The sequence below is a fragment of the Cebus imitator genome, unplaced genomic scaffold, assembly GCF_001604975.1.
Source record: "Cebus imitator isolate Cc_AM_T3 unplaced genomic scaffold, Cebus_imitator-1.0 Scaffold47, whole genome shotgun sequence".
NCBI classification, from domain to species: Eukaryota; Metazoa; Chordata; class Mammalia; order Primates; family Cebidae; genus Cebus; species Cebus imitator.
The window spans coordinates 2543996-2554696 of record NW_016107362.1 but is presented as its reverse complement, the minus strand read 5'-3'; the positions used below and the strand labels follow the sequence as shown (position 1 = coordinate 2554696).

Below are 10701 nucleotides of genomic sequence, written 5' to 3'. Positions count from 1 at the left end.
GGTTCCCGCCGCCTGGCGGCCCCCTCCTCCCACGGCGGGCGCGGGCGGGGAGATGGCCGCCGGCGCTTCCCGGCGCAAACGGGCGCTGCGCGCGTAGCCGCCGCCACGCTGACCTCCCGCTCCAGCCGGCTGCTGCTCTGAGCCCTGGCAGCGAGCGAAGGCGGAGGCCCAGAGGGGCAGGAGACCGCCGCGAAAGGGGCCCGAGGGTCCGTATGGCCGCTCCCCGCCGGCGGGTGCTGTGCGCCACGGAGCTCGCCACAGGCACTTCGGGCTCGGAGCGGCTCTGAGCCGCGCCGCCTGCAGAGATCGACCCGGCTGTTCCGCGGAGCCGCGGGCAGGAACCCGTGGCTGTTCCTCCCGGAGGGCGATGTGGCCGGCTGGCGCGGGCACCAAGCTGCCCTGTCCCCGGGACTCTGCGCTCCGGCGGGCGGCTTTCTCTGGGAACCTCACGGCCCTGCCCTCTCACCTCGTGCCCGCTGGCCGCAGCGTGCGGGTCTTCATCAGCGCCAACCCTGAAGGTACGTCCCTCGCTCGGGTTTCCCTGTCCGTCCTTCTGTCCGTCAGCGCTGCGGGAGCGGGAGAGTGTGTGTCCACCCCGCAGCCCGGTGCGCCCTGCGCTCCCTTCCTCCAGCTAAAGCCGTGGCCGCCCTGAGCGCGTGGGAATTTAATTTGAATCACTTTTCTTCTCCCCTTTCTGGCCGGTTTTGCCTGCTCACTTCTATTAGGACACCCATTCTCCACCCCGGGTTATTCCCCTGGGTCGATCCAAGAAACAGCCAAGGCATTAGCAGGCCCTTCTGGAAGCTCCATTCTGCCGCCGCTACCACCACCTCCTTTTTTTTTCTTTCTTTTCTTTCTTTCTTTTTTTTTTTTTTTAAGCGGGTTCTTCTCCTAGATGACCGCAGACGCAGAACAGTAGCTCTCCTCCTCAAGGCGGGTTCCTGAATGGAGGCTCCCTTCTTGGCCACTTTTTGCGGCTGAGGCGAGGTGAGTTCTTTGAGACTCTCCTCCTGCAGGTGCAAAGGTGCCCTTTGCAGGGGCCAAGCAGACTTTCGTGAACCGGAGGTCGAGGGGGACACGCGCTGTGGGTCTTGAACAGGCTTCGCGGCGGAGCGTGCAGGATGAGCTCGTCTCCCCAGTTGTGTCACAGGGCTGGGTCTCCTGGATCTAGAACCTGGCCTGCTCAGTCATGTTCCTGCTTAAGGCACCTGGTAGGCACTCCATGAAAAAAACTTGTTGATTTCTTGTTGCGTTCACAACCACAGAGGTTGAATGCTGGGCGGTCAAATCCTGGCTTATCACTTGACCTTCCAGTCCTCAGTCCTCAAGGTTAGATTTCATTCCCAGTTAAGTCGGGGATAGGGAAAGGAAGGATATATTTGGGGCCGGATAAAACTGCAGAAATTGCTTTTTTCTAGGAGAAACAAATATTTGGCTATGAGTCTATAGGAGACTGATAGAGGTGAGAGATTTGAGAATTAATGTTTTCTGCGTTCTAACAAACCTTGGGTCTAAAAAAGTAAAAGAGAAAAGTCCACATTCAAACAGTCATTGGATATAAGAAAACCCAATGTTCTGGTTTCTTGGAAAAGCATTCAGAGACAACCAACAAAAGTAACTTTCTAGAAAATTATCATTTCGGCGGGGGGAGGGGATTGCACTAGCACAAGTCTTAGGTAAAGCTTACATTATAAGAAAGGAGCTGGGGAGAGAATCAAAAAGATAACATGCACTGATTAGTATTAGGAAGACAATATGCTTTTAGGGAACTAGCATGACTGTCCTTTTATCAGTTTACAGCTCACTTTCAAAGAACTTAATTAAGAAGGCTTTTAGAATGATATAGTACACTCTCAAAAAATCATTCTATCTCAAAGATGTCTTCTAGGATTTGTACCTAAATCTGGATTTAAGGGGAAAAAATGAGATATTCAGCCTATTTAAGGAAAGCTGCAACTTAAGTTGTTCAGGGTTGGTTCTTTAAAATATTGCTAGAACATTTTTAAGTAAGAGAATTATGTTAGAAGATGTTAAATGCTAGACATTTTTAGTTCTGAGCTTTGGAAAAAAAGTCGTATGAAAAGTGTTTCAATCTGCTGATGTGAAGCCAGCTAAATCACTCTTTGTCTTTAAACATGCTGCTTCTAAAATACAATAAAAATTCCGTTAATATCGTGTGTAGTTGATTTTTTCCTTGCTGTGTAAATATGCAATTTCTAGGATAAAACCGATACCGAACTCATATTATTAGCTTAACATCGAGTTAGTACTCAAGGTTAATGTCATTTTTCTTAGGTCTGTCCGTATGATTCTTCAAATTCCCCAGTTTCTTGAAATAAAAGCTTTAGCATAGATTAGCCCTAGGAGAGCAAACAGGAGGGAGGAGCCAGTCATGCCCCTTGGCTACTGCGTGAGGTGGACAGCTTCCCCAAGGATCTTAACAAACAAACAGAAATGTGAAGCTTACCTGGGAAGTTTCAATAGGGGCAGGACCTCAGATTCTATCCAAACTGAAGAACTGATGGCATACTAAATAAAAAAGACAGATGGGCATTTTTAATGATCTGAACGTGAAGTCTTAAAATCGTGGTTAATGCTCTGTCAGAAGGCAGCACTTGACCGTGGGATCTTTATGGATGCAATTTAGAAAGCAAATGCTTGTGTTTTGGTACGATCCAATATTAGATTCTTGGCCAATACTGAAGAGCCTCTCTATTGTCAAATTAAGACAAAGAACATTATCTCATGCTTTCCTTTACAAGCAGAAATCCGATTTACCTTCTAAATAAAAGCTGCTTTGTGTTGAACTCACAGCAATACTCTCAGAATCAAGCAAGGATTTTACTTAGAGTATTGTTTTAATATGTATTGCTTTATAAGACTTGCGTGGAATTTCCCCATCCACGCAATGAAGGTAATAGAATGAAGTAGATAATAGAATGAATAGAATTTCTTTAGAATGAAAAAAATACTTTCCCATATATTAGTTCCTTCAATATTTTAGTTTTGATTTCCATCCGCAACCCTCTGAGAGTAGTGGACCAGGGGTGTTCCTCCCATTCTACAGATGAGATTACTGAGGCTGTATCAAATTATACCACTTGCCTGAATTCATATAGCAGAGCGAAACAGGTAGAGCCTATAGGACCCTGAAAACACTTCTCTTGGTATTCTTTGGCCAGCCTAGGCTCCTGGCAGATCTCTCTGAAATACCTTATACCACGTGGACAAGACAATAATCTAGGTATGGGGGATAAGTGCTGTCCAGCATCTTCTGGCTGTCAGATTCCAAGCCAAGCTGGCAGGGAACATGGCTGTGCTGACCCACTTTGTTCCCACCAAGAGGTAACCCTAGGCATTCAAGGAAATTTCAGAATGTGCTGGACTCTGACACATTCTTGTCCAGAAGTGTATCTGCCTCTGACTAGTCCCCACCACATGGAAGATGCTGGAGAAGGACCCATGTGGGGGAGGCGATAGCATTATCCCAGATTTTCTTAAGTGGATGGGCTTTCATCTAGTTTCACCTCCCACCCAACATAGAAATTCCATCTGTGACATCTTTATCAATCCTTGGAAGTTTTCTAGTCATTTAGCTACTGTATTTCTGCCAGAACAGCACTCATGGCTCCTTGGAAAGATGATTTTAAAACCCACATAAAATCCTTTACCGTGATTAGCCTAAATAGCCCATGCATATGGAGATGAAAGGAACCTGTGTGATTCTGTCCCTGTTATTAGAGTGTAAAGGTCTTCCTCTTCTCTGTCTTGATTCTTTATCAATTTATGGAAAGGTAGTCTTAACATGGAAGGAAGACCAAAATATCACATTTATTACTAATGAAAACTGACACAGGTCTACAATCCTTTATCTGTGATCTTCTGGGCCAGATGTGATTTTTGGAATCTCTTCAAGATTTGGGGGAAAAATACTTATATACTGTCTGATATGTGGGGTCTGGGGTAACAATTCATGTCGGATATGAATAGGTGTATATGGAAACAGGAGTTCACTCCAAGTCAGTGTTATACAGAATTTTCTGTGATGCTGGAAATGTCTATCTGATACAATAGTGCTAGCCACATAGGACTACTGAGCATTTGAAACGTGGCTAGTATGACTAAGAATAAAAATTTTTAATTTTATATAATTTTAATGGATTTGAATTTAAATAGACACACGTGGCTATTGCATCAAATAGCAAAGCTCCAAATGGAGTGATACAGATTGTAAGTAGCTTTGTTTCAGTCAAGGTCAGGTTTGGCCATCAAGGACTCAGGTTATTTCAGGTTTTGTTACCAGATGGATTGGGGAAAATCTTATTTTCAAATCTTTGGAGATTTTTGGAATTGCAGGTGAAAGATATGGACTTTTGTTGGAGACTCTGGTTTTAACTCTAGGCAAGGGAGTTTCCCATTGTTGAACCCAAGAATTAGGCTCCACCCCCAGTCACTGTCAGCAGTGGGCAGGGCACAGACCACTCTCCCTGGCCCACGAACAGAGTAGATCCCTTTAAACCTTAACAGATGGAGGAGTAGAAGAGAATGGCACTTTTATTTACAAGAGAGAAAGCAGAGGCTGGGCTATTGTCAGATTTTCCTTCCAACTGTAGCCATCAGATTTAGACACTTCTCCTCCTCTAAGGAGTAATCGACAGCATCCTACACTAGTGCATTGCCCTCTGCATGCAAAAAGATCTGGAGTGGAGAAAAAGATATTCTAACACTTACCTTTATGCATTTTTCTACCCACTCAGATTTCTGCGATGGTCATTTTTGATGGTTGTGAACTCTTGTCCACAGTGTTGATGATCAGATGTTCATACAACAGCAAGAGACACATTTTCCCTTTATATGTGTACATGGACTTATTTGCTACAACTTTGAGCTTGCTTTCTCACGCAAAAGGCAGAAATGCCTGCACTGAGAAATTCACATGAAACCTAGCAGTATTCTTCACCACTATTATTCTTACTTTTCCTACCATCCTGTTTATTTCTGTGGCTCCCTTTTTATTGTCTTTATGAGTAGTAGAAAAAATACAGCAAAAAGCATATATGTGTATATATATATACATACATATATACACAGCCATTTTGATACAAGAACATCTTTAAAAACTAAGTTGTAAAGGGGAATATACTGAGTTGCTATATTATAATAAATGCACATAGGACATTTATAGTAAATGAGTTCTAAAATTTTAGTGGCTGTATCTTCTAAGTCCTGAAGCAGACATTATTCAAGCGGAGAAATTATTGGATACAGATATATATAGCTAGACTTGGGAACCAGGTTTCCTGCATTTAAATTCTCAATCTACTATTTAATGCTGTGACTTCTTGAGCAAGTTGTTTCTTTGTTTTCAATTTCCTAATTTGTAAAAGAAGACAATGACAGCGCCTGTCTCACAGAGCTATTGAGTAGATTACATAAGCTAATAAATAGATGGAAGGCATTTAGGATGGTACTGGGCACATAGTAAATATTAAATATATGCTATTTCTATCATTATTATCTTTATTACATTCTATGATCCAGTCACTGTGCAGCTATGCATAAGCAAATATAAATATGTCCTGCCCTCAAGGAATGCAGTCTATGGAGGCATTTGAATTAGAACTCAGTACAGTCATGGCTTGCTTAATAACAGGGATATGCTCTGGGAAATGTGTCATTAGTCATTTCTGTCATTGTATGAACATCATAGAGTGTACTCACACAAACCTAGATGACATTGTTTACACATAGGCTATATGGTATAGTCTATTGTTCCTAGCCTACAAACCTGTATAACATGTTATTGTACTGAATACTGAACACTGAATAGGCAATTGTAACACAAGAATAAGTATTTCTGTATCTAGACATACTTAAACATAGTAAAGGTACTGTTGACTGGACGCAGTGGCTCACACCTGTAATCCCAGCACTTTGGGAGGCCAAGGTGAGCGGATCACTTGAGGTCAGGAGTTCGAGACCAGCCTGGCCAACATGGTGAAACGCTGTCTCTACTAAAAATACAAAAATTAGCCAAGCATGGTGGTGGGCGCCTATAATCCTAGCTACTTGGAAGACTGAGGCAGAAGAATCACCTGAACCTGGGAACCAGAGGCTACAGTGAGCTGGGATCACACCACTGCACTCCAGCCTAGGTGGCAGAGACTCCATCTCAATAAATAAACAGAGTAAACACACTGTAACAATACAGTATTATAATCTTATGGGACCACTGTTATCGATGTGGTTCATTCTTAACTGGAATACCATTATGTGGCACATGACTGTAGTGAAATGAAAACTACCCTAGATCTTTCATGGAATTAGGTGCTTCCAAAATTATTACAGGGTTTGGATGAGCAAAAGTCAGGGGCACCACTGGGATTTAGTTCATGTTGCCAAAGCTACCACCCAGAGAGCAGGAAACTGTAGAAGCCACTGCAGATGTCACAGCTGCCTCTGGGTACCGGGTAGCTGCTCAGCCTCTGCAGAAACACATTTGCTGAAACCTGCATGTTAGCCACTATGACTGCTGGTGGAGGAACTTAGTCCTCCAGATCATATGCAGGTGCATCCCTTTGGTAGAAGCAAAATTGCATTTGGACCCTGGCAATAAGCAAGTCTAGGAACTTCAGGCTTTCAGCCCCTACAGTACAAGGGAGATAGATAATGGAAGGAAGAGATAATGAATAATCAACACCAAACGATAGTATCTAGCCAGGGGGAAGCAAACGCATTCACTCACTCAACCAGTAAATATTCATGAAGCAACTACTCTATAAGGAGTGCTGTTCTGGTGCTTAGCATACAGAAAAGTGAACAAAACAGACTAGGTCTCTGCTCTTATGGTGTCTACATAAATAATATATATGTGACAAGCACTGTGCTAATGATATGAATAGAGCATTAAAGGAGCACCAAGGAGGTTATGTAAACCAACTCGGGGTTGGTGGGGGGGGGGGTCGGAGTGAAGGGTTAGTAGGGCTCCCCAGACAAATGAATAGAGCTAGGGTATGGAAACTGTTCTGCGTGATAATCAAGTATGAGGCAGAGTGATGATGAGATCTCCACAGGGATTATAAAGAAATAGTCTTTATCATTCAGCAAAAACCTTTTATCATTTTGAATAGAAGAACTGATGTCTTGACGTGATATTATCATTTTCCCCTTGAAGGTGGCTCACTTAAAATGAAATTTGAAATAAAGGATGATTTGGACTATAAAGATAAACTATATACATGTCTTTGCAGCCTACAAAATCAGCTTATAGATCTTTTAAAATTCTTTTGTAAGCAGTGTGTATCAGAGCAATGATACCATTTGCCATTGAAAAGATGTGTGAAAGTTTGTATTTTATTTCTGTTTCAGTTATCTATTGCTGTATATCAACCCACCCCAAACCTGAGTGGCTTAAAACAATGATTTATTTCTCACAATTCGGTGGTTTATATTTTAGGCAAGGCTTGGCTGTGTGGTTCTTCTGCTCCATGGGGTATTGAATTGAGTCACTTGTTCAGCTGCTGTCAACTAAGCCTAGACTTGGCTGGGCTGGAAGGTCCAAGGGAGCTTTATTTACATGTCTGGCATCCCTGTTATCCTCCATGAGGGTCCTTTCTTCATCTCTAGCTTTTCTCCTATCTCTTGGGGGTCCAGCCCAAGATTCATTATAGGGAATTGACTTTCTCAGAGAAAGGAAATGGAAGCTGCCCCTCCTCTTAAGGCCTGGGCTTGGAAGTCCCAGAATGTTTATGTTGCTACATTCTGTCATCAATGCAAGTTATCAGGCTAGTCTAGATTCAAGGTGGGGAGAAAATTTATTAATGTGAGAAGAGGTGTGTGCATACAGGGAAGGGAGGAATTACTAGTGGCTGACTAAAAATTACCATAACCCCCCCCCATTAGGTTTTTGCAGTTTCTTTGACCTCCTTTTGTCATAATTAGATTATGTGAGATAACAAGAGCATGACCCAGTGGCCTTGCAAATATTATAGTAAGTAGTCAACATGTGTTAATAATTATTGTCATTATTACTATGTGTTGTTGAAGACTGGGAATAACTCAGTAAGTAGCACCCTTCTTCCCCTCTCAAGTCCTTAACTAACTGAAAATCAGTTTCCAAAAAAAAGACTCAAGAGTTTCCAGATAGAGGATCAGAATATCACCATTTTTCCTGATAAAGATAATGGAGAATGCTTTCATGCATCCTAATACTAAACAGCAGAATTAGATATTCTTCCGGCCACTCACTGGAGGTGGTGGACCTCCAGAGACCCTCCATCCTGTGGCCTACTCCATAAAATAAGGAGCCTGGAGGATAAAGTGAAGCCATGCTCCCCAGGACAGGTCAGGTCCCAAGGGGTAGGAGTGAGCAGGTGGGCAGAGATTGCCTGGTTTCTTCTTCCATACTTTCCAGTTCTGGGAAGGTTAAATGAGGAGGTAAAGAGGGTCCAGGAGGTCCTCATTACACCACAGCCCACTGTCTTATATAAAGAAGACAGTGAGATACAAGCTACTAAAAATAATAGGAATGATATACATGTATCAGATATTCAGTATCAGAATACATTTGTAAGGTAAGTGTTCAGCACAGCCTTGGGGAAAGACATGTATTTCTCTAGAAATAAGTTGTTTAAAGCCACTGTGTTTTGAAGTAGGTTGATATGCAGCAATAGATAATTGGAAAATTAAAAAAGTAAAAACTCATAAGTACCTTCTAAAATAACAAATGATGATATTCTACAGAGTAACAGGAAGTAATTAGGTTTGCTAAAGTAAGCCTTAGGTTTGTTTTTTTTTTAAACCATCCTTACTAGCACAGTAACAGAAAACGAAATACCACGTGTTCTCACTTATAAGTGGGAGCTAAATGATGAGAACACGTGGACACATAGAGGGGAACAACACACACTGGGGCCTTTTGGAGGGTGGAAGCGGGGAGGAGGGAAAGGACCAAGAGGAATAACTAATGGGTATTATGCTTAATAGTTGGGTGATGAAACAATCTGTAAACAAACCTCCATGACACACATTTACCTGTGTAACAAACCTGCACTTGTACCCCTGAACTTAAAAGTTTAAAAAAATTAGGCTGGGAATATCAACATTTGTTGAAATACTAAAAGTTCCATTTTGTTGAGAAATTCCTGGCAAGAACGAAATGGCAATATGTATTTCACAGATACAGGAAGAGAATGTCAAAAAGCAACCAACTTTGAGCTTAAGCATTGATGAATTCCTATCCAAGGCAGCTGCAGAAGATCTGTAATACCAGCATTCAGACATGAAAGATAATCTGTTTATAAACATAAAGCAACTATAATAAACCAGGGAGCTTAAAGCTCAACTCAATTTTTTTAAAGTTTTGCTTATAATGGTTGTGTTATTTAAATAAATGTAAAAGCAGTGGCTCAAAAGCATATGTAGGTACTGAGATATGCAATCAGTCTAGAAGGAAATGTGATATTAAAGACACTCTTGCATCACTTCTTCAAAGCTTTAGCTTCCATTGCAATTTTTGTTGAAACCAAACAGGATTCATTCTACAAATTAAAGTGTGTTGGCTAATGTGTAATTAGAAAAGAGAGATACATGATAGAAAGTTAATAAAAAGATGAAAAACTGCAGCTTGGATGCAATTCAAAGAGAATAATACCCCCTTCTAATGAAGTACTTCCTTGAAATCTCGTTTTCGATCCAAAATATTTCAAAGACTGTGACATGGCACACTCAAAGAGCAGAGCACAGATGCCAGGTGTCTTATTCCTAGAGTATTACAGAATTCAACTCGGATGAAACCACAAAATTGAAAGCATATCCCTCATAATATTTAATATGATCTATTACATACGGTGTCATTCAAAGAGTTTCTTGCCACACAATGTCTCCCTCAGATTTTATTCTTAGCATCAACTGCAGTATTTATTAGATACCCATTGTGCACAAGCAAACACTGAATTGATTGGTGTTACAACCAAGTTACAAAGGGAGTAAAAATAACAGTATGTACTGCTGTCTTTATTCTTTAGGCTCACACATCTAAGAGGCAGGACAAACACAACTATAAAATCTACAGACAGTGCAGTTGTGAAAGGGATGTTCATATACAAAGGCTGACTGGAATAATTGGAATCAGGTTGTATCTGCTATCCCAGTCTGGCATGAGCTGTTCAAATTTAGCCAAAAGGGAAAGACTGAGAAGAATCAGACCTAAAAGTCAACTGTCTACTGTTGAAGGGTGGCTAGTGGGGAACTGGTCCTGCCCACATGTAAGAAGAAAGAGTCCAGATCCAAGGGAAGGCACAGTTTTTGAAAGGGAAAGCATTTGATACCAAGGAGCCTGATAGAATCTAAAGGGTTACCCAGTGAGTGAGCAAAGCCTGGACTGAAATGTGTTTAATTTATTTGAGTGTCAGAAGAGTTACTAGGGTTTACTTAGATCAAAATTGAAGGAGTTACAGCAGATACGGAGCCTGAATGTCTTGAGCACGGAGTTCCCATTCTGAAGTGGGGACTCACGAAGGAGAGTAGGGCAGCAGAAAGTGTCTAGCAAAAGCAATAGGGTCCCAGCCCCTAGTCCTAAGGGAGGATGGAGGCCCTGGGACAATGTACAAATCTGCTGTTGGGATTAGAACCCAAGGCCAAAACTGCACCCTGGGTGTTATGACCCTGAGTCCCAGAGGATTGGGGCAGAAATAATGCTAA

At 42.1% G+C, this 10701-nt stretch overlaps 1 protein-coding gene across 1 annotated transcript in view; it reads left to right on the top strand.

Annotated features, from left to right (window-relative positions):
* Nucleotides 1–348: 348 nt before the first annotated feature.
* Nucleotides 349–10701, top strand: part of NWD2 (NACHT and WD repeat domain containing 2) — a 200580-nt gene continuing 190227 nt past the window's right edge. Inside the window, exon 1 of the mRNA XM_017527301.2 lies at nt 349–518. Coding sequence (XP_017382790.1) covers nt 368–518 — 151 coding nt within the window. The 5' untranslated portion in view covers nt 349–367. The remainder of the gene's footprint in view (nt 519–10701) is intronic.